At 34.5% G+C, this 24,267-nt stretch overlaps 2 protein-coding genes across 2 annotated transcripts; one reads left to right on the plus strand and one right to left on the minus strand.

Annotated features, from left to right (window-relative positions):
• Positions 1 to 28: 28 nt before the first annotated feature.
• LOC144837746 (WD repeat-containing protein 91-like) lies at positions 29 to 10,604 on the minus strand. The gene is made up of 17 exons (XM_078692985.1): positions 10,482 to 10,604; positions 9,683 to 9,837; positions 7,388 to 7,497; positions 6,661 to 6,783; positions 6,348 to 6,430; positions 6,039 to 6,130; positions 5,398 to 5,617; positions 4,754 to 5,027; positions 4,393 to 4,437; positions 4,157 to 4,295; positions 3,405 to 3,501; positions 3,193 to 3,287; positions 2,837 to 2,981; positions 2,355 to 2,463; positions 1,662 to 1,774; positions 1,198 to 1,395; positions 29 to 911 (listed from the first exon to the last, which is right to left on the minus strand). Exons 1-17 carry the CDS (start codon positions 10,602 to 10,604, stop codon positions 759 to 761), a joined length of 2,274 nt encoding a protein of 757 aa, XP_078549111.1. The 3' UTR covers positions 29 to 758.
• Positions 10,605 to 12,877: 2,273 nt separating this feature from the next.
• LOC144838388 (uncharacterized) lies at positions 12,878 to 24,209 on the plus strand. The gene is made up of 14 exons (XM_078693727.1): positions 12,878 to 13,023; positions 13,834 to 13,947; positions 15,632 to 15,758; positions 15,955 to 16,064; positions 16,237 to 16,378; positions 16,840 to 17,021; positions 17,323 to 17,640; positions 20,752 to 20,979; positions 21,676 to 21,789; positions 22,202 to 22,328; positions 22,518 to 22,627; positions 22,724 to 22,865; positions 23,327 to 23,508; positions 23,810 to 24,209. The coding sequence occupies exons 1-14, from the start codon at positions 12,913 to 12,915 to the stop codon at positions 24,131 to 24,133; spliced, it is 2,331 nt and encodes a 776-aa protein (XP_078549853.1). The 5' UTR covers positions 12,878 to 12,912; the 3' UTR covers positions 24,134 to 24,209.
• Positions 24,210 to 24,267: the final 58 nt, after the last annotated feature.

Here is a 24,267-nt window from a genome sequence, read left to right on the forward strand (position 1 = left end):
TTAAATTATACTTTATTCTGATATCTCTTCAAATTATACATAATTATAACTGTTTTTATAAAATATATAGTAATGGAAACCAACTGATGTACACAATATGTGTAACACAATTATGTAAGATTATTAAGTACAGTATATAGAGAGCAGTAAATATTTTTTGGAATGAAAGAACACTGGTGTACAATCAGTTGGGGTGGTTAAAAAAAATGCCTGGGCGGAGTTTCAAGGGTTTCTTCATGTGCTTTATAACAAAAATTGAACAGGTGAACTACAGTAATACACCTAACAGCTCCAAAATGTGTTATATGGAATGTATTTCAGAAACATAGTGCATGGCACTGAACATTGTTTTTTTAAAACTTGGTTCCCACTACGATGCAAGGATGTAAACGCAATGTACTGTAAGCGTGTTGACCAATGACAGTTCAAATTGTGATTAGTCAACTCGCGTGTTGCATCTCTAGTGGAAACCAAGCATTAGGGATGGGATAGGGAAGAGGATTTGTACAGTATTCTATGGAAAGTGAGAGCCACATTTTTTAAAGGCCCAACCTCTGACATACGATTCCATCCATTGACCCGTACTACCCCAGTCTACACTCACTCTACTAGTGTCTAGTGGCCTACAGGGATTCTAGTAGGTTAATAGCATAGTGACCCTTAAACGTCCATCCATTGACCCTGCTAAACACATGCCAGTGTTCATCGTACTACCCCAGTCTACACTCACTACTGGTGTCTTGTGGCCTACAGGGATTCTAGTGGGTTAATAGCATAGTGACCCTTAAACGTCCATCCATTGACCCTGTTAAACACATGCCAGTATTCATCGTACTACCCCAGTCTACACTCACTACTGGCGTCTTGTGGCCTAGGATTGTAAGAGTAGATTCAAACCTATCATCATCAACCTATAAATGATAAATAAAACAATTAAAAAATCAATATTTTTTACACACCAATAAATACACAATCAATAACAAATTAATCTCACCTGCTCATGTTATTTGATTGTTTTTGATAGATAAATGACATATATTACTATATTATCTATTATGTCCTGTTTCTCATAAAATGTGATGATAAAGATGTTCTTTAAGTATTAATAATTCTTTAATAATAATAATAATAATAATAATATCTTGGATTTATAGCGCCTAATGTTAATGACTTTATCAAAGTATTAATAATACCTACCTTATATACTATAGATCCATTCATTGCACATGTCATCACATGACCTCCACTGGGGTCAAACGCAAACAACTTCCCACAAGGAATTTGCTCCTGCTTGTAGCCTCCATATCCAGACACTACAAAGGGGCCTGTTGCACCATTGTGTATTGGTAATTCATTAATCTTTTGACCCACCTGCTGGATACTCCATTGACAAAACTGTAAAATTAGAAAATTATTAATTTCAGTTTAAACAATTAGAAGGAGAAATATATCAACGTACATCTTTCTCTTTCTTATAATTACAGTACGGTTAACCTCTGTCTACACTATGCAACTTTATGCGACAACAAAATGTGAGGTGCCCATATATGGACATGATGATGTCATATCACTACCATATTTAGGCATACCACTACCATATTTGGGCACATCACATTTTCTTTGTCAAACTTGTTTTTTAATTGATAAGATACTAATCTTACCTTGCCATCTTCCCCCATGCTGTACACAGAGTTCTCATCCGGACTAAATTGTGCAGAGAATACCTGACCACTGTGGGCTTTCCAGCTTAAAAGACTTTCATACCGCTGCATATCTAAATAAAAATATTACACGTTCCATGAAACAAATACAATACTGTAATTAATACAGGAGTTATTGTGGAATATGTTCTGTATAGAACTGTGTCATCATATCAATGCATGAAATATTAAAGATGTATTGTCCCTTTGACTAATTCCAAAAAAATTTTAAAAAAATATTTTGAAAAAAAGTGGGTCATTTTGAAGTATCATAATAGTTTTTAACTTTCACCAAAAATTAGTAAAAAAACAAATCATTTAACTGAAATACAGACATTTTTTTGTTCAAAAAATAACTTTGACTTCCAGTCAAAGTTTTCGATCAAAACATATCTCATAATGCAACATGCTTGTTTGGCTACTCTGTATGCATAATCATAAAACTTTCTCGCGATCTGTGTGAAAACACCACCTTCTCAACTGTGACGAGTTGTAAACAATCCTAATTAGCATCATGCATACTCGTGGTTTGAAATCTTTGTTTACTTACGCTCGGGACGATTTTCCTGACGAAATGTAATCAAATTAATTTACCTGTTAATTACTTAAACATTAACTAAAAGGTTTAAAATAAAGGTTAAATAAAATGCTCACCAAATATTCTGATCTTTCCATCTGAAAAGCCAGTAATTAACAGATGACCATTATGGTTATATGAACAACAATTGATGCAGCCAGAATTAGACAACAGAGGGAGCTCTTTCTACATGAAAACAAAATTTGACAGTACGAAATAAAGATTCACTGGAATATTCAATGGAGTATCTATTAAGTATCATGTGACCCATAATCCTCCAATCAAATGACAAGGATCTACTTAGATGTTACATGGTTTACAATCATTGTAATTCCTAGAATTGTATTTTTCAAGAGGATGTGGGGGTGTTCATCAGTCAAGGTCATTAGCATATATATACAGTTTTGTCTTAATATTAGTAAAAATATAAATATTTTTGCACATATGGCGTTTCATACGTGTATTACTTGGGTTCAGACAAAAATCGCGGTTGAAATAAAAACAAATAAATAAAAAAAAAGACAATAAATACAGACTTGGGGCAAGTCTAACACGTTACCTGTAATTTCATTAATTTCATGTCCCACACCATCAGCTTGCTCTCAGGGTAAGATGATATATCAGGAGACATAACATCATTAGGATTCCGAGAAGCTGAACAAACAAACGCACTATCATTCGGGCTACATGTTAGTGACTGTATCCTACAAAGAACATGGAAAATAGTTTATTAACTATATATTATATAATTCTGTATTATGATGAAATGCCAAATAGGCATAAATACCTTGGATATAGTGGATCAGTCTCGGCCACATACAATGTCCAATTGGAACTAAGAACATGCTGGAAAATAGTTTATTAACTATATTATATAATATGACAAGGTATGAAATGCCAAATGGGCATAAATACCTTGGATATAGTGGATCAGTCTCAGCCTCACACAATGTCCGCTTGGATGTTGTGTCAAATAGTTTAACAGCACCGCTACAACTTCCCAGTAACAACTTAAACAGATAAATATAGAAAGAATAAACCTACAAGGATTCACAACGGCATCTTTAAATAATGTATACATTACAACACTTTGATATAAAAGAAATGAAATATGTATGCATATTTACAAGTCTATCTGTTTTTGAAGCCCATTCTAATGATAATAATGGACTTTTAGACATGATTGTTGCCACAGTAGCAGGAGAGGGCGAAAAACGCCAAACTCTGCAAGATAAAACAATTCACGTATCATAAAGCGGTCATTGAGGATTCTCACTTCTGGTTATTATTCATTGGTGACCAAATAGGTTTGCATAGCAAAATCAAATGTATATATAGTTCTGAAAAGAACTGTTGTGTTTCTTTCTCAACAGAGAGAAACAAATTATTCTCTCTTTTCAGAACTATATATACGTGGATTACTGCAAACTTCATATCAACAAGATTAAGACATTTGTATTGCTTGTGTAATTTGCAGATATAACAGGGTTACAAATTTCATTATCAAGATGTTATAATCGTTTATCACATAAAATTAAAAATGGAATTTTTAAAAAGGAGATACAGTCTATAAATTGGTTGTGACAAGGAGCCAACATTTTAGGTATACCTCAGTGGGTCCTAACAGTTTTTAATTAGAGGAAATCTAAAGCCTTGTCTACACTGTGACAAAAAATGTGATGTACCCATATATGGACATGATGTCATATCACTACCATATTTGGGCATATCACTACCATACTTGGGTACATCACACTTGTCAAACCTGTTTGATAGTGTAGACAGAGCCTTAGTAATATAATGTAGTCTATACATTGTGTATTTTTAATATATGGGTTGTTTGTTCCCTGTGTTTTCAATTCAATTGGTCCATACTTACTTGACTACACCATCAACATCAGCACTTGCTACCATTGAAACGGATGAGGAAAACTTGCATGTAGTAATAGCTGAGTGGTGTTCAATATATTCATCTTGACTAAGTACTAGGAATGGTTGTTCATTGCTATATGCTGGAACTAAAAAACAAGACAACAATCACATTATAAGCACTTGGTTGGTTTTTTATTTTTTTTATTTTTTACATTTTGTAAATAAATTTAACATTTTACTTGCCTCCTCCACCATCTGTGGATGCATGTCCTTTATCAATTTCAGTTTCTATGGGGAATAAAGGAGAAATTGAATTTATTTTTTTACTCAAATTAGTTCAGTCTAAGAAGCTAAGATGGTATGCACTTTGGAAAGGTTGTTGGGGCTCAGATCCAAGATTAGCCTCTTCATTGCAAACACTCATTTTTGTGAGTTGGCAACAATTTAAAATTTCAAATTCAAGAACAATCAATTTTGTTACCACAATGGGAAACTATTTTGATCATGGTAATATAAAATGTAGACAAACAATTATATATGGTTAAAAACAAATACAAATTGCATATTGAGAAAAGATAACATTCATTCTAAATTAACAGCTTACCTTGGGAGATATTAATAGCAGCAGCTTTAGTTTCTGTTGCTGCCTGCTGCTGTGTATCTGTCGTACTTGCTTGATGTTTAGGACTTTCCTGATGCTTAACACTTTCTTGTGTTTTTGTGTTCTCTTGCGTTTTTGTGTTCTCTTGCATTTTTGTGTTCTCTAGTGTCTCTTTAACTAGTGTTTCTGGTGCTTTTGAAAGCAACTGTTGTCTTTGTTTCTGATAAACTTGTTTCTGCTGAACATGTTTTTCTTTTGTTGACGAATTTGAGGTAAACTGAAAATCAAAAAATGTATGTATGTCTAAAAAAAAAATGATGATGGTGGTTTGTGGAGAAGGCTCCCACATCAGGGCCTAGTTCATGGACTATACCATTTGTAGAGAGGGGTGTTCATGTTCTTTTAGAGTTATATCTCACTCTTCAATTGTCTGTTTATCCAGGTAAGCTAGGCACGAAATAGACTGTGCTATATACTCAATTTATGAGGGCATAAGTTAGAATCTGGCATTTTATCATACAGGTAATTCTTTTCCAATATACTGTAAATGAACTATAATTTCAGAAATACTAAAAAAAAACAAATTACCAATAAAAACATAGCTTACCATTGAGCATCAAAATGGAATAAACTAATAAAATAATTACCTGACTTGATTGTTGTCTAGCTGTAGGTATTTCTCTGCTGACCTGTGACCCTCCCTCAACTTTCTTATTCTTTAATAAATTGTTATCGTCCTCTTTTTTGACTGGTGTCTGTTTTGCACTTGACTTTATTATTGATGAGGGTAGAGATTTGGCTGCGTTTGCTTGTGTTGTTGTTGGAGGTTTACAGACAAGCTGAGGTGATGTTGACTTCTTATATTTACTGCTTAAGACATAAAAATAATGGAAATATAACATAACTAAACCAAGGCCAATCTAACAACAGGACACTGAGCTCGCCTTGACAAGATAGGAACTCATAACAATCCTTTGATCTTATGTCTGGCTGCGACAAATACCACAGTACTGTACTATGTACATATTCTGTGCGGGGGCATGGAACTGATCGTGTCGCAGCCACAGATAAACCTTTTGATTTCCGGAGCTCAGCATCCTGTTGTTAGATTGCCTTGACTAGACTAATATCGATGTACCAATATGTAAAATGTACTGGGAAGGTAAATCATATGCTATTGAAATGGACACAAGTATTATTAAATAAATTTGACTATCTATAAATAAATACTAAAATGACTGTCGTTAGAAAAATATATTTAAATGAATAATCAAAAAACCTGTTGTACCTTTTAAAGTTGGTAAAATCATCTGTAGCTTCATCTGTTGAACTCACTGTGGCAGATGGTAATAGCATTATTTCTCTTTCTTTCTGTGCAAGCTGAAAAAAGAAGAAAACATTTTGGCCTTTTGCAAGTAAACACTCCATTTCAGCAATAGTCTCAAACACTGTATTTCACCCTGTTCCTAGGCCCAAGCCAAATAACTGATGACAGTAAATTAACTAAACCAACAGCCTAACTTACTGTACAGATGAACCTACACTTTCCAGCCACAACAACAACAAAATAACACACTGTAATTTAAAACACACATACCTGATTCCTTAGTCTGCTGTTTTCTTCTTGAAGTTTTATCATCCTTTGTTGTTCTAGATCATAGTTCAACAGGGTAGGAAGAGGTATGAACTGTTAAAGAACTTTGATAACTATGTATAAAGCTCTGTCTAAACTATCACATTTTATGTGACAAAAAAATGTAATGTGCCCATATATGGACATAATGATGTCTACCATATTTGGGAATATCACTACCATATTTGGGCACATAACATTATTTGTTGGTAGTACAGTACTGTATTGAACGTTTGGTGTCATGTGTAATCAAAATAACTAGTTTATCAAAGGATATGCATAGATTGAAATATAACACTCAGAAAGTTTTGTAGTGAGATGGTTAGTGTTTCTTGCCACTGTTTGGAAAAGTAGAGTTCAAACGATGGTTGTTGTTCAGGATTCTTTAAAAATGGTAAAACTGGAAGGAAAATTAAGAAAAAGAAAATTCATTTAAAGATGTATTGTCACTCAAAAACATGAAAAATTAAGATAAATTAAATCAGAATTTGAATAGGCCATTTTGTAGTTTTAATAAAGTTAATCACTTCTGTAGAAAAAACAACGAAAAAAACTTATAAAAAGACCAAATAAACCATTAAATTCAACCAAAATTGGCAACTGGCAGCCAATATGACTATTTTTTGCTTTTAAATTAAAATTTTTTCAGGTAAATAATTGTTTTTTCCCATCCAATTCCTGGTCAAAGTGAATAACTATTATGGAACATTAAAATTGCATATTCAACAACAAAAATGTGAAAAACAAATATATTTCAAGGGGACAATATATCTTTAACATTGCATTCAATTGTAAAATAAAGATGCTGTGGTGATAATGTTGATAATATGTAATGTTAATGATGATATTGATAATGCTTATTAATGTTTATGGGAAGGTAATGCTGCTGCTGATGTCGATACATAATATTTACAACGTTGCTGCTAAGATGATGATGATACAATAGATAATAATAATTTTTAATATATAACGATTTCTCATCCCATTTATCTTAAAATACTTACTGAACCATTCTTTCCATTCTATTGCATTTTGTAGTTCATTTGACAATTTATCAAAAAATTCTAATACTTTGTCTTGCTTGCTGTTCTGTATAGCATTCACTAAATACAGCCTAAGATTAAACAAAATAAATACTATTAAGCTCTGTCTACACTATCAAACTTTATATGACAAAAAAATGTGATGTGCCCATATATGAACATGATGATGTCATATCACTACCATATTTGGGCATATCATTGCCATATTTGGGCACATCACAATGTTTTTTGTTAAACTGGTTTGATAGTGTAGACAGAGCTTTAGATAAACATTAGGAGACTGATCTTGACTTGCCAAAGATAGAGGATTTTAACACTCTTTTCATCTTACAGTATCTCTGGCTTCGACAACAATATGTTATGTTAACGGTAGCTACAGCAATCAATGTTTCACCTATTTTTAGATGATGTGCACTGTACTTTTTAGGGTGCAATTATTGGTTATCCGCACTTGGCGGATAACCCCTTGTTATTGTCAGGATCTTTTTTTTTCTTTTTTTTTTTTTTTTTCTATATTCTTCTTTCTTTCCCAGAATTTTGTTGGCAGCATATCTCTAATTCTTGCTAACATAAGATTATATAACTTTGTCAGAAGATTGACCTCTAACTGTAGATGTGCAAGACACTTTGTTTTATGATTTTAGAGTTGCGCAACGTGACTTACGCGCGATTTTATGAATTTCAATGATTGATCATAGATTAAAAACCAAAAGTCATTTTGTATTGACACTAGGTGAAAATTTAAGTCATGTCAAGGGCAAACTTTCTATGGATTAAAAATGGCATGTTTTATAGAAAGTTACGTGCGCACGCGCGTTTAAAATTTCAAAATGCGAAAAATCAATTTCTAATCAACTTTCTACGCGTTTCATGTCATTTTAAGCATGTCAAAAATTCCCACGTGCGCGCAAAAAAATACGCGCGCGGTGCGCACGTAGCGTTAAAAACAGATTTTTTTGCGTGATTTTAGTTTTTTCAGCCTTTTCTAGTAATTTTACCAACTTTTAAACAATTCCGACATAATTTAACGTCATACGAGCACGTCGAATTGGACAATTTGCGCGCGTTTTTGATGAAAATATTCAAAAATTCGTCAAAATTATGCCTTTTTTTAAACAGTCATAGATTTTAAACTACTTGGTGAACTTTTTTAAAAATTACATATTCTGGAAGTAGATGAGTTGTAAATATCGAATCATGAATCAATATGGCTAAACGGACATTATGACGTCATCGTATGGCCACTCGAATATAAAATATAGGATTTTTGTATCTTTCGTCATAGCTCATCACATTAAATAGAGCGCATCTCCACTTATCCATATTCCATTTCCCTCCATTTTTTTATATTGTCTAGGTCAATCAATTATTTTTCGCATGATTTACAATTTTTAAAATTGTTATGACGTCATCATGTGCAAAAGCGTCAAAAACTTTGGTCACTTATTTTCACCTATACTGCACTGTATGTAGTACGTATACAGTATATAGTGTACTGTATATACTTAGACGTGACACAAAATAGAGAGCGCACTAACATTTTTCCAATGGCATGATCGTTTTTCTGCGCGTAATATTCTAACGTATGACGTGCACGTGGCGTTTGCGCTGCGGATAACCTAACTCGTCCGTAGTGACGAGTTCAAATCTAGTTTACTTTTGGTACTTTGGAAAGTCTTTGTTCTGGTTCAACCCTTTATCTGTCCTTTTTTATTATTACATTTATTTCCCCAGGGTAGCCCAAAAGTGGTTTCCATTGGGGCCCTGCATTTTACGTTATTTGAGGGTAACTTAGCTCCTCTCATTTTGAACACAGTAAGGTCTTAATTGTACTTAATGCATTGTTTCAGGGTCGGTAGGCCTGTTTATACTTTATTATTATTAGTATACATTATTAATGTTTACACAATACAAAAATAATAACGGTGAACTTGCATTTCGAACTTCAGATTATGGACGGTACCTAAAACTTGCAAGTGTATATAAAATATAGTGTAAAATGTTCAGATTCAGATAACATTTATTCAGATAATAATGAATGAATATATACATATATTTAGTTTTGTTAAATGCATTTACGTATGTTATGTTAAACTTTATTTCAATCCTATGTGTATCAATGGATTTTAAAATAGAAAATGAGATTTCAATTGCAACTCTTACTTATAATTTTAGTTTTCTCGGTTGAAATCTGTTAATCAGCTCCCATCCGTCGAAGATGGGTACTAATGCTAGTACAAAATTTAATTCACAAACCTCAGGACACTAATTTGAAGACGTTTAACATTAGAACTGTAGGTGGATTCTAATCGACTGAACAACCTCCTATCCAGGTGATCCCAATAGCTGCGTAAGCCCATCAAGTCATACATGTTGATGAAGGTAAAAAGTTGATCTACTATCCGGTTACTCTGATTTAAAAAAAAGTAAAAGTCATATTTCAATAGATTGTTGTCCAAACATGGAGGTATATAATTTTATACCTCCATGACCTAAATGCTGTTAAATTGCTGTTCTGCAAAGAAATTTTGGGTAAATTCATTCAGTCAGATCATAATCATAAACATAATCACATGAAGATAAATAAGGGATTACACAAAATACACTTTATTTAGTTTTATGTATCATTTTACTTTTTATCAGGTGGTAAGACCAGGTTCATAAAACAGTAATAATATACCCTGCCGAGAAACTTTTATTAAATATTACGGCACGCGTCCGTGCACAGTCAATCATTGATACTGATAATAATAATAATAGGCCTAGGCTAGGTCTTATTATTAGAAAATAATTAATTCATAATTAATGAACTAGCTAGCCTAGCGTGCCGACAGTTTCCGTCACCAAACCCACACAACACAGTAGTTAGGGCCAGGGCTTATCTTGCATACACTATGCCTAGGTCCTAGCTAGGGTACTTCCCCTACACGCGGGTATCTCTGAGCGCCTGGTGGCCCTGTATTAGCTATCTCCTAGACTCGAGAGGCCTAGCCTAGATGAGGTAGAGATAGCCTAGCTAGGTCAGAAATAAAATATCACCATATTATACACATACTCGGAAACCCTTATCTTTATCCACTTTTAATTCTGCCTCAAACGTTCTTAATGTGTTTGTTAGCCCCCGAAAAATTAAGTAGTCTTTAACCATTTCATCTGAACGTATCGCTGCTGAAGCCATCTTAACTTTTTTTTGCGTATAAAAAGTACATATGGAACGCCGTTTTTGCCTTTTACACGATTAATAAAAAAATAATAGGAGAGCCCGCGGGCAAAAAGCGTTGAAATTAACACGGAGGCGCGTCTATTAAGGATGTTTTACAAAAATGTAGGGAAAAGATCAGCAGCTTAGCTACTTTTTATAAAGGCTTATTTCTTCTACAGCTATAACTAACTCTTAATTTATTATCAACGATTGATATCCATATGGATGAGATATATTGATATCGGAATGTTATCAACAACAGGTGTTTAGTTGACGTATAGTTCCATAATGAAAATTAGATTTTTGTAACTAATTATTACCATTTTATTATTACATTTTTAAAAATTATTTTGTCTTACTTGTCATGACAGCTCACATTAAAGCTTACATATATATATCTATTCGCCAAACTTTGAGCTCTAATATTTAGCGAATTTGTTGGTGTCACCGTCGTGGATGTCTTCATTTCCATGTTTTACATTTTACAATTGCAAGTTAAATTGAATATCAGTGAAATTCTATTGCGCATTTCTGATAAAATGCCGTTTGGTATGATGATTATATGATATAATATGTCAAGACACATGTTAAGGGTCTTTCGCACCTATTCCGGCACGGTTCCACACCGGCAATAAAATCGAACGTCAATGTTTCGTTTTCACACGGCTGCTACTTAAGCGCATTGGCGCATTGCCGCATGGAGCGTCGTGAAAACGAAAAATTGACGTTCGATTTTACTTGCCGGCGCCGTGCCTTTTACAACTATAAGTAAGCCTTCACTATAACAAACCTCTACGAGAAATTACACAGGCATTAATAATACATTCATAATAATAATTTCAATTGTTTAAAATTCAAACTTGTGAACACCTGTTGCGGTGGTTACAAGGCACCGGATCAGTCAATCAATGATTTACTCGTTATCAAGACATCTACTAATTAAGTTTTTCTTTAACTGTTTATAATGTTTATTATTCACAATTGAACCATATGGATGAATATGCCCTGTATTTGATGTAGGAATGTTATCAATCACAGGTGTTTAAATGACGTAGGTTTTAGATTAAATGTGTTATTGATTGTTATTTCATCATCAGTAAGTTTCTTTACTAAGTTTGGTGAGTTGGCATTTGTCAATAATCAATCATGTCGTCATCGATCAGTATTTTAACATTAGCACATTATAATTATTAACAGTATTTTAACATTAGCCTATATTAACCGTATTTTAACATTAGCCTATAATATTAACCGTATTTCAGGATTGGCCTAAATCGTTTGTGCAATTTGATGTATTTTTCTTGTAGTTTTATTGTATTATATTGTCTTAATTATGCCAAATAAAATGATTTTCCATGATTTATAAGTGGACCAATAAAATGTCTTGAATCTTGAATCTTATATTTATGTTATAATAATATATATATATCCTCCAAAATAAATGTATATAAATGAATAAAAACTACATACAGGAGGAGTGCAGACGAACTGAGGAACAAGTTCCTATTAACAAAAAGGGCCTGTTGTTGGAGGTTATTGCCCTTTCCGACCACCCGGAGGATGAAGCGTAGGCCTTTACTACCGCCTGCCGTATGAAAGATTGAACTTGTATAGTCTACTCTTACTAAATTGTGTAGCAATGAATATAATGTGTTATTCAGAAAAGATGCATGTATCTTGGCTAAGTTTCAATTTGCCGGAATCTCGATGTTATTACCCTCTTCATCTTTCAGTTAGCATGCTTTTTTGTATATAATATGTAAATCTTATAAACTTAACGCTTTAGAAAAAGTTGGTTCATTTTAATGCAAAAATCTAATATACAATTACAATTACAATGTCAAATATACCTAATTTCTAAAAACCAGGCGCGGGTCATTTTCTAAATTGTTATGTATAATAGTAAGCAAATCATACTTTTGTAGTACATAAATTTAAACCATATGTCAAATTCTTATTTTCTTGAATTTTATATCGAATTGGAGTTAGACCTATACAACCTATCAACTTAATTACGAAACTATACGAGATATCGTGATATCTGCTTACATCAACTTGTTTTATTTCTTGATTGAATACTGATAGAAAAATATTGCAGAACAATTGCATTATCTTGCATCTGGTATTATTTGCCCATTCTATTTTAGTTATCAATGTCACGTGATCGTAGAAATGTAAACATTTTTATCTGAATTTGCCTATAAAAGTCGAAGATTTGAAGCTATTTTTCATTCGTTTCTTCCGATCCGACCAAACGACACCACCACCACTACCAAACTACAAGATGCGTTGTTTCATCGTACTTCTCCTCGCCACCGTGGCCTGTGCCAAACTAGCTCCTCTCGAAACTCATGGAGAAAACAAAATCCCCGGCAAGTACATCATTGGACTGACGGTAAGCTTTATATCTTTTACGTAAGAAAAGTAATATGGTAGTCGTGTACTATCACATTACCGAATTGTGAAGTTTGCGTCCTATAGGCCTATTGGTTGGCCTCTTTCATCTATCTTCAGGCCTAGTGTTACTGCGTCGTAGCCTGCCAGGGAAGAGTATACTTTACTCTTCCTTGGTCCTACAAGTTCCTTTACAACCGTAACATTAATTGTTGGCAAATAAATCAAAATTCGACGCTCAGAACATGGAGGTATAACATTTAAAAAAAAATAATTGTACCTCCATGCTCAGACCGTCCTGCAAGGAAAACAATCCAAACTAATGTCCTTTTCTTCCAATCGTAACACTGTAATTGGTTGATGTTGTATTATCTTCTTCTTAACGTTTTCCGTCTTCCGACATTACGCTTTCCACAATTCCATTTTTGTCTGTTTATGGCAGGATGGTTTGTTATTGTGTTAGTGTCTACATGTCCTTTCTTTATTTGGTTCATCCAGTTATTTCTTGGTCTTCCTACGGGTCTTTTTACGTTCCTGTTAGTTTCCTTCATTGTTTGATGTTGTAATATAAAGCAACAATTTGCAATAAATTTAATGTATATTCTTTTCATTTTCATGGTAAACCTACAAACTGCTAACAATGTCTCAATATTGCATATGAAATGAAGACATTGCTTGCTTCCATTTTGTTTTTCCCCGAGTCATACATGAAAGACTAAAAATCCACGAAATAATGCATAAAAATGTTTATTCTGATATCATTTTACTTAATATTTCCACTATAATTTTAATAATTTACAATCACTTTTAGGCAAGTGCTGACTTCAGCCGTGTTCCACAAGAGTTGAAAGAAAAGATCGTCAGAAAATACAGAAACATCAAGGCATTCGTTGTTGAAAATATGGACGACAAAATCATTCAAAAGGTGAGCTCAAAACACACACAAGTTATTTTGTCAACACTACCATTTTCATTATTTGATATAACGATATTTTTAGGCATTAATAAAAACTATATATATTTAAATATGTGTTTAGTCAATTTTATAATGACAGTACTTGCTGTCCATCAATGTTATGATAAATCATGTTAAGCTCTGTCTACACTAGAAACTAGTTTGACAACAAAGTGTGATGTTTGCAAATTAGCCTGGGTGCAGTACAAATTTAGCGGGAAAAAAGTATAGGAAAATTTTTTTTTGGTTTTTCTGATAGAGTATACCATATAGAATGTCAGAAAAAAAATCCCCATCCCAGGGTCTTGGGGACAATTTTTTACGGCACTTTTAAATTTTGGCCTATACAACACACACAAATTCCTATTAACACACACAAATACCTATATAGGGGATAGGGAAAATCAATTAACGGTTTTTGTTACTTGCAGTTGTGTTTTAATGATTAAAATTAGTAGAGGCTTACTTTAATAACTACTTCTCATAGGAGTTGATGATCATGCCAGAATCCAATATGGCGTCCAATTTGGCGGAAAAAACAGGGTATTGCTAACTTCCCGCAAACCCCCCAAACCTAAAAAAAACATAGCAAACCCCACCGAACCAACATAAAAGTGATTGAATCATGTAGTGTACAACCCACTGGGTATATCCATGTAAAAAAAATATTAAATTTCTACTGCTAACTACTTATTTTTGGGGTAAAACATACTTTTTTGGTCAAAATTGATTGCTAAACCCTGCAAACCTCCAAAAAAATATAGCAAACCCCACCGAACCAACATAATAAAAAGGTTTGAATCATGTAGTTTACGACCCACTGGGTATATCCATGTAAAAAAAAAATTTAATTTATACTGTTAACTACTTATTTTTGGGTAAAACATCATTTTTTGGTAAAAAATGATTGCTGATTTTTAACCAAAAAATGATGTTTTATCCCCAAAATAAGTAGTTAACAGTAAAAATTTAATATTTTATATACCCAGTGGGTCGTACACTCCATGATTCAATCACTTTTATGTTGGTTCGGTGGGATTTGCTATGTTTTTTTGGAGGTTTGCGGGGTTTTTAGCAATACCCTGTTTTTCCCGCCAAATTGGACGCCATATTGGATTCAGGCATGATGGTGTCATCGTATCGACTCGATTTATCAACTACTATGAGAAGTAGTTATTAAAGTAAGCCTCTACTAATTTTAATCATTAAAACACAACTGCAAGTAACAAAAACCGTTAATTGATTTTCCCTATCCCCTATATATAGGTATTTGTGTGTGTTAATAGGAATTTGTGTGCGTTATATAGGCCAAAATTTAAAAGTGCCGTAAAAAATTTTCCCCAAGACCCTGGGATGGGGATTTTTTTTCTGACATTCTATATGGTATACTCTATCAGAAAAACTAAAAAAAAATTTTCCTATACTTTTTTCCCGCAAATGTGTATATTAACTGTTCTGCACCCAGGCTAAATAGTAGTGATATGACATCAACATGTCCATGGGCACATCACATTTAGTCACATATAGTTTGATAGTGTAATACAAGGCTTAATGATAAATCATGTTAGATAAATACTGTAATACAAACTTTCATACATTTTTTATAATCATTAAAATTTCAAGCGTAAATTAATAATCTATCTTCGATATTCAGATCCGTCAATTGGACATCATTGACTACATTGAAGAGGACAGCATCATGAGAACACAGGCCGTTACCTGGGGTTTGGATCGTGTTGATCAAAGAAATCTCCCATTGGATGGCGGATTTTCCGTCAGTGGTAAGTTCTCCACTATAGGCCTATTCGACGTATTTGCTGGGCTTGAATTCTGAAGCATAGCACTTGGCTTAATGCATACTTATCCCATTCAACTGTTAACCGTTTGTCCAATTTCTTATTCTTTTCTGATTTCTTTTTTCAATTTCTAATTTTGAAAGTGTAACAATTACCTTTGTCGTGTTTTTTTTAAATCAAGGAACTGGATCCGGTGCCCACATCTACGTCATCGACACTGGAATCAACCCATCTCACAATGACTTTGGTGGACGCGCATCAATCGCTTATGATGCCACCAGAAATGGTGATGTGAGTTGCCACTGCATAATTATTATTTCACATAGCCAAACAATGCCACCCATGCTCTTACACAGTTATAGAAGCTATATATCGGTGATATTATAGTAATTCGCCTGATAAGCGCTATAATGCCACTTATGACTGTTACCAATAAAACAAAATATGTCTTTGATTTGCATAGGGTGTTGACTGCAACGGACATGGAACCCATTGCGCTGGAACTACCGCTAGTAACACCTGGGGTATAGCCAAGGGAGCTAAAGTATACGGTGTTAGAGTTCTTGGATGTCTTGGATCTGGTTCCACTTCTGACATCGTAGAAGGTAAGCTATATGTTTTCGTTTTCATCAATATAGTCTCCAATTCATGGTGAAATCGAAGCAATTTTAGAGCACCATATTGAACTTTATTTTCAATAATCAACCAGCTAAGCTAAAGATGCAAATGACAGTTATTGTGCGATTGGTGAAATCACTGTACATCCTTGCGTTGCGCTTAAACTACTCAAGCGTGGTTCCCACTAGAGCGAAGCAAAGTAACGCAATCTACGCAACGTAAGAAAATGCCCTTCTGATAATTGTGTTTTCCCCCGCCTGCGCGAAATCAAAACTGTGATGTTTGCAGCACTGTTGCGTCGCCGGTTCCCACTTGTGATTACGCAATACAGCACTTTGCGTCGATACGTCGCTGCGTTGCGTGCTAGTGGGAACCAAGCTTTAAGAAAGCATTGTCAATGCGCATATTACATACGACTAGGAATTATCTTTTATATTGAATGTCACAGGTATGGATTGGGTCGCATCTAATGCCAACACACCATGTGTTGCATCTATGTCTCTTGGAGGTGGTGGATCCACAACATCCGACCAGGCTGTTGCAAGACTTGCAGGCAAATGTGTAGTTTCAGTCGCTGCTGGTAACAGCAATGCTGATGCGTGTAACTACTCCCCAGCCAGAAGCAGTGACGTAAGTGTAGACTTGTTTGTAGCACTGAAAAAAGGTAGTCAGAAGACTTTTATATGTCAGTGGTATGGCAGAACACGGTGGGGACATACGTCATTTTAAATATTCAGTTGTTAATGTTTAAAGGTACCGTGTACCGTGGCACTAAACTTCTTGTTTAATTTAAAAAACTAAGTAAGCAAAATCAGTGACGTAAAAGATGTTTTCCCAGGTTTGTAGAGAAATACAGGAGCGGGAGAGCGGGATATAAATTATTGTGTGTATGATTACTATTACTTACGCACTTATTTATGCTTTTTTCTAGGCCATCACTGTAGGAGCTACAACAATCAGTGGTACCTGGAGCTCTTATGATGACAGATCATCATTCTCCAACTATGGTTCATGCGTTGACATTTTCGCTCCAGGCTCTGACATCACCTCCACCTGGCACAGCAGCAACACTGCCACCAACACCATCAGTGGTACATCCATGGCTTGCCCACACGTCTCTGGTGTGGCAGCTGTTCATCTTGGTAATGGAGTCCGCACAAGTCGTGTAAGAAGCACCATTTCGAGTGATGCTACTTCAGGTATTGTCAACAACCCCGGATCTGGATCTCCAAACCTTATGCTTTATTTGGCCTAAGTTACTTTTGCCTAATTCTATTCTTTATTATAATTCTAAATATCAATACAATTTGGTAGGCATATTAATAACAATGTACCCATGGTACACAATATATTCACTTAAATTGATTTCAATTTAATAAATGAAATGCAAATGAAGTAACTTTGTTTGATTTGTTTGTACAAAATGATGACGTAACTTGACCAGTGATGACAAACGACGACAAGCTCACGGACCAACCGTGTTATGCCGTGAAATGTGCAAAACGTCACATTTGTGCAAACTTTTTGCAAATTTCAAGGCTCAACAATCCGTCGATATTGGTAAAACGAGTTCCGATGCGTCTATCTATGCTCTGGCGTTTTTTTCTATAGTATAGATAGGAACCAGTAGAAGATGATCTTTGTGAACTTGCTATTGTTTTTAGCTTTCACACCAGTCCCACCCTATTCCACTTATATTCCCAGTTTCCTGGACTTTCTGGATTCTCAGTTCTGAGGACGATCAAAGCATATTGATCGAAACGTCGAGAAACTCAACAGTTCTTTTCAGAACTAAATATACGAGGTGTACCGCAAACTTTATATCAACAAAGATGATCTAACTGTCATCACCATTACAATAACCACCGCTGCGCTAATACCACCACCACCCCCACCAATACTATCACAGCCATGGATATGATAACGATGAGTGTATGAAGGCCCTATGTAGGCCTACATCGTTGTAACAGAGAAGATTCCTTCTGATTGTTTACTCAAACTCAAACAACAAATAATTTGACTCAAATCAATAACAAAATGTATTATTTAATACATAATTATTGCATAGCAATATACAACGGATAATAGGGACCTTTTTGACCGAGGAGATGTCAACAACATGAAACATCCATCATCTGTAGGCCTATTGAGTGTCGAATTATTCCTATGCATAATTATAGAAATAGTCCCTAGATAATCGATGTCAAGCCATCGATATCTCTAACAATTTTGCCAAAACGGCAATACATTTTGTTTTAAAATACATCGTTTTATACTTAACAGAAAAGCATACAATCCAGTGTTTACAGTGCACGTGTTTCTTTACGTTTATCATGGGATTAGAACTTACCATGATTGTATGTACGTATCTTGATATTAATGTTTACTTTTTTTAGTTTACTTTTTTTAATATTTACGTCTTTTATATAAACTTCCTTCCTTCCTTGTAATAAGCCTATCCGAGTAACTCTATTAAAACCAGATATTGTGTCTATGAGGTGTCTTCGAAGAAGTGTCTATTAGGTGTGTCTTCAAAGTAATGTCTATGAGGTGTGTCTTCGAAGAAATGTCTATGAGGTGTGTCTTCGAAGAATTGTCTATGAGGTGTGTCTTCGAAGACATGTCTATGAGGTGTGTCTTCGAAGAAAAGTCTATGAGATGTGTCTTCGAAGAAATTTCTATGAGGTGTGTTTTAGAAGAAGTGTCTATGAAGAGTCTTTAATACAGTAAAACCTCACACATTATATTAAATGGTGGAAGACTCACCCACCCGCAAACCAGCATCAACAAGAAGAAAAGAAGCAGACTATAAAACAAGAATTTCTTTAAATAAAACAAGAGGAGACGAAGACAACTAGAAATGTATTGTTATAAGAAGAGAAAAGCAGAAATTCATTTTATAAGAAGACAAGCAGAAATCTATTTGATAAGGAAACAAGCAGAAAATCATGTTATAAGAAGAGACAAGCAAAATTTCCAAGTATAGCATTTTAACCGCATTTTTAACTGGATCGAGACAAGCAGATAGCAGATTTTTTATAATTTTGTGTACGAACCATTGGATGAATACGAGCCGATCATCAAAGAAGATACACCAGAAGATTCAAAACGGAGACCTGAAGAACAGAAGCAAGCGGACAAGAAGGACCGTTGTTTGATCATTCATCATCGTTAATTTTTCGCAAATTTTGAACCCTTTGAACGTTTGAACATTCATCATTTTTTAATTTGTTGTTGAACACTCAAACGTTGAGCATTTCGATTTGTTTTAATTAGTTCTTGGATACGAAGCATTTGGGGTAAGTCAAAACCATTTTGATTTTTGAATTGTAAGCTTGAGTGAAAAGTGAGAGTTTATATATATATATATACACTATTTTTTTTAAATATTTGATAAATATTATTATAAAGTATGGTTGACGTTGAAAACGAAGTAATTATATAAATGCAACTCGACGCTCACGTGGCCTAAGTGTTTGTCATGCAATTTGATGTATTTTTCTTCTAGTTTTATTATCTGTTATTGTCTTAATTATGCCAAGTAAAATGATTTTACATTTCAAGTGGACCAATCAAATTTCTTTGAATCTGGAATTTGGAACCGTATTAATGTTATAATAATATATTTATTTCCTTCAAAATAAATGTATATCAATTTAAAAAAACTACATACAGGAGGAGAGCAGACAAACTGAGGAAAACGTTTTTATTACCTAAAAGGGCCTGTTGTTAGGGGTAATTTACAACAGCCATGAATAGCCTACCCCTTCTGACATGAGGATGAAGCGCGATGCATTACTGCCTTCTTGCTTATGAAAGCTGAACTTGTAGTCGACCTTACCGTTATTATAATTGCACCAACTAAATTATATTTTTGCAATGAATATAATTTTTTATTACAGTAAAGATTCAAGTTTAAATTTGTCGGAATCTCAATGTTATTACCCTCTTCGTCTTTCAGTTAGCATGCTTTTTTTTATTTGTATATATTAATATGTAAATCTTATAAACTCAATCCTTTGGAGGAAAAAAGTTGGTTCACTTTGCAAAAGTCCAATATACAATGTTAAATCAATACCTAATTTCTAACAACAAGGGGCGAGTAATTTTCTAAACAGTAACCAAATAACATATAATAGTAACCAAATAGTACTTTTGTAGTACATTTAGGTCTAAACCAAATGTCGAATTTTTATTTAATTGAATTTTATATCGATTTTCAGTCAACTTAATTACGAAACTATACGGGATATCGTGATATCTGCTTACATCAACTTGTTTTATTTCTTGATTGAATTACAGAACAATTGCATTATCTTGCATCTGGTATTATTTGCCCATTCTATTTTAGTTATCATAGTCACGTGACCGCAGAAATTGTTATCTGAATTTGCCTATAAAAGTCGAAGATTCGAAGCTACTATTCATTCGTTTCTTCCGATCCGACCAAACGACACCACCACTACCAAGCTACAAGATGCGTTGTTTCATCGTACTTCTCCTCGCCACCGTGGCCTGTGCCAAACTAGCACCTCTCCAGACTCATGGAGAAGACAGAATCCCCGGCAAGTACATCATTGGACTAAAGGTAAAATACTTGTATATTTTTTATTTATTTATTCCTTTCAGTGAAACATAAAGTGGAAGCGCTGAGAAGAGACAAGAGCTAGCTGTCAAAGACAACTATCGCCAAAGGGCATGTTTCTAAATTAAGTAAGAAAATGACTAAGGAATAGTCGTGGACCTAAACTATCACAGTACTAAATTATTAGAAAATCATCAAGCAACAAATCATCACAATTTCAATCGTAAATTATTATAATGTAATGTATGTGAAATTGCTTGTGATGCGCTACATCCTTGCGTTGCGTGGGAACCAAGCTTAAAGCTAATTGATTAAATACGATTTTTCATCGGCATCAGTTACAACCCTAATCTCAAAATTGGACGCTCAAAATCACCCTCAAGTTCCAAATTCATGTATTTTCTTCCAATTGTGGTTTGTAACACTGTGATTGGTTAATGTTGTACTAATAGAGATAGCAATAAAATACCATATATTTTTTGTTTTTATTTTATGTTTTTTTTTATGGTAAATTATATCCCACACAAATGTTTTCATATGCATGAAATAGGAAATTAATAATACATTGTTTCCCTATTTTTACCTCGAGTCTTGTATGGAGATTTATGAAAAGCTACGACATAATAATTAAAAATTGTTTATTTCTGATATCATTTTACTTAATATTTCCACTTTAATTTTAATAATTTACCATTTTAGGCAAGGGCTGGCTTCAACCGTATTCCACAAAAGTTGAAAGAAAAGATCGTCAGAAAATACAGAAACATCAAAGCATTCGTTGTTGAAAATATGAACGACAAAATCATACAAAAGGTGAGCTCAAGTTTTGTCAACACTAATCATTTTTGTTATTTAATATAACGATATTTTCAGGCATTAATAAAAACTTTATATTTAAATATGTTTTTAGTCGATTTTCTAATGACAGTAGTTGCTGTCCATCAATGTTATGATAAATCATGTTAAGTTCTGTCTACACTAGAAACTAGTTTGACAAAAAAGTGTGAAGTTCCCAAATGGTAGTGATATGCCCAAATATGGTAATGATATGACATAATCATGTCCATAGGCCTATATAGGCACGTCACATAAAGTTTGATAGTGTATATTCAAGGCCTTATGATAAATCATGTTAGATAAATACTGTAATACAAACTTTCATACATTTTTTATAATCATTAAAATTGCAAGCGTAAATTAGTAATCTTCTATCTTCGATATTCAGATCCGTCGATTGAACATCATTGACTACATTGAAGAGGACAGCATCATGAGAACACAGGCCGTTACCTGGGGTTTGGATCGTGTTGATCAAAGAAATCTACCATTGGATGGCAGATTCTCCGTCAGTGGTAAGTTCTTCACTATAGGCCTATTCGACGTATTTGATGGGCTTGAATTCTGAAGCATAGCACTTGGCTTATTGCATACCGTACTTATCCTATTGAACTGTCCAATTTCTTATTCTTTTCTAATTTCTTTTTCAATTTCTAATTTTGAAAGTGTAACAATTACCTTTGTCGTGTTTTTTTTAAATCAAGGAACTGGATCCGGTGCCCACATCTACGTCATCGACACTGGAATCAACCCATCTCACAATGACTTTGGTGGACGCGCATCAATCGCTTATGATGCCACCAGAAATGGTGATGTGAGTTGCCGCCAATGCATAATTATTATTTAACATAACCCCTGGTCTATATATGGCTGTTACCAATCAAACAAAATATTTCTTTGATTTGCATAGGGTGTTGACTGCAACGGACATGGAACCCATTGCGCTGGAACTACCGCTAGTAACACCTGGGGTATAGCCAAGGGAGCTAAAGTATACGGTGTTAGAGTTCTTGGATGTCTTGGATCTGGTTCCACTTCTGACATCGTAGAAGGTAAGCTATATCTTTTCGTTTTCATCAAGATAGTCTCCAATTCATGGTGAAATCGAAGCAATTTTAGAGCACCATATTGAACTTTATTTTCAATAATCAACCAGCTAAGCTAAAGATGCAAATGACAGTTATGACAATTATGCGATTGGTGAAATCAGTGTACATCCTTGCGTTGCACCTAAACTACGCAAGCTTGGTTCCCACTGGCGACGTAACTTAACGCAACCTACGTTGTAAAAAAATGCCCTTCCGATAATTGTGTTTTCCCCCGCCTGCGCGAAATCAAAACTGTGATGTTTGCAGCACTGTTGCGTCGCCGGTTCCCACGTGATTACCCAATACAGCACTTTGCGTCGATACGTCGCTGCGTTGCGTGCTAGTGGGAACCAAGCTTTAAGAAAGCATTGTCAATGCGCATATTACATACGACTAGGAATTATCTTTTATATTGAATGTCACAGGTATGGATTGGGTCGCATCTAATGCCAACACACCATGTGTTGCATCTATGTCTCTTGGAGGTGGTGGATCCACAACATCCGACCAGGCTGTTGCAAGACTTGCAGGCAAATGTGTAGTTTCAGTCGCTGCTGGTAACAGCAATGCTGATGCGTGTAACTACTCCCCAGCCAGAAGCAGTGACGTAAGTGTAGACTTGTTTGTAGCACTGAAAAAAGGTAGTCAGAAGACTTTTATATGTCAGTGGTATGGCAGAACACGGTGGGGACATACGTCATTTTAAATATTCAGTTGTTAATGTTTAAAGGTACCGTGTACCGTGGCACTAAACTTCTTGTTTAATTTAAAAAACTAAGTAAGCAAAATCAGTGACGTAAAAGATGTTTTCCCAGGTTTGTAGAGAAATACAGGAGCGGGAGAGCGGGATATAAATTATTGTGTGTATGATTACTATTACTTATGCACTTATTTATGCTTTTTTCTAGGCCATCACTGTAGGAGCTACAACCATTTCTGGTACCTTTAGCTCTTATGATGACAGATCATCATTCTCCAACTATGGTTCATGCGTTGACATTTTCGCTCCAGGCTCTGACATCACCTCCACTTGGCACAACAGCAACACCGCCACCAACACCATCAGTGGTACATCCATGGCTTGCCCACACGTCTCTGGTGTGGCAGCTGTTCATCTCGGTAATGGAGTCCGCACAAGTCGTGTAAGAAGCACCATTTCGAGTGATGCTACTTCAGGTATTGTCAACAACCCCGGATCTGGATCTCCAAACCTTATGCTTTATTTGGCCTAAGTTACTTTTGCCTAATTCTATTCGTTATTATAATTCTAAATATCAATACAATTTGGTAGGCATATTAATAACAATGTACCCATGGTACACAATATATTCACTTAAATTGATTTCAATTTAATAAATGAAATGCA

This window comes from Antedon bifida, chromosome 3, assembly GCF_963402885.1.
Source record: "Antedon bifida chromosome 3, ecAntBifi1.1, whole genome shotgun sequence".
In the NCBI taxonomy this organism is placed as follows: Eukaryota; Metazoa; Echinodermata; class Crinoidea; order Comatulida; family Antedonidae; genus Antedon; species Antedon bifida.

What these genes read in the sequence shown, in the direction of transcription:
- LOC144837746 (XM_078692985.1), bottom strand. Translation starts at nt 10,604, where the DNA reads ATGGCTTCAGCAGCGATACGTTCAGATGAAATGGTTAAAGACTACTTA. An exon ending in CTTCAAATTAGTGTCCTGAG is followed by an intron (nt 7,498 to 9,682) that starts GTTTGTGAATTA and finishes GTTTAATCTTAG; the next exon opens with GCTGTATTTAGTGAATGCTA. An exon ending in CTAGACAACAATCAAGTCAG is followed by an intron (nt 5,028 to 5,397) that starts GTAATTATTTTA and finishes TTTGATTTTCAG; the next exon opens with TTTACCTCAAATTCGTCAAC.
- LOC144838388 (XM_078693727.1), top strand. Translation starts at nt 12,913, where the DNA reads ATGCGTTGTTTCATCGTACTTCTCCTCGCCACCGTGGCCTGTGCCAAA. An exon ending in CACTTCTGACATCGTAGAAG is followed by an intron (nt 16,379 to 16,839) that starts GTAAGCTATATG and finishes TGAATGTCACAG; the next exon opens with GTATGGATTGGGTCGCATCT. An exon ending in TGGCAGATTCTCCGTCAGTG is followed by an intron (nt 22,329 to 22,517) that starts GTAAGTTCTTCA and finishes TTTTAAATCAAG; the next exon opens with GAACTGGATCCGGTGCCCAC.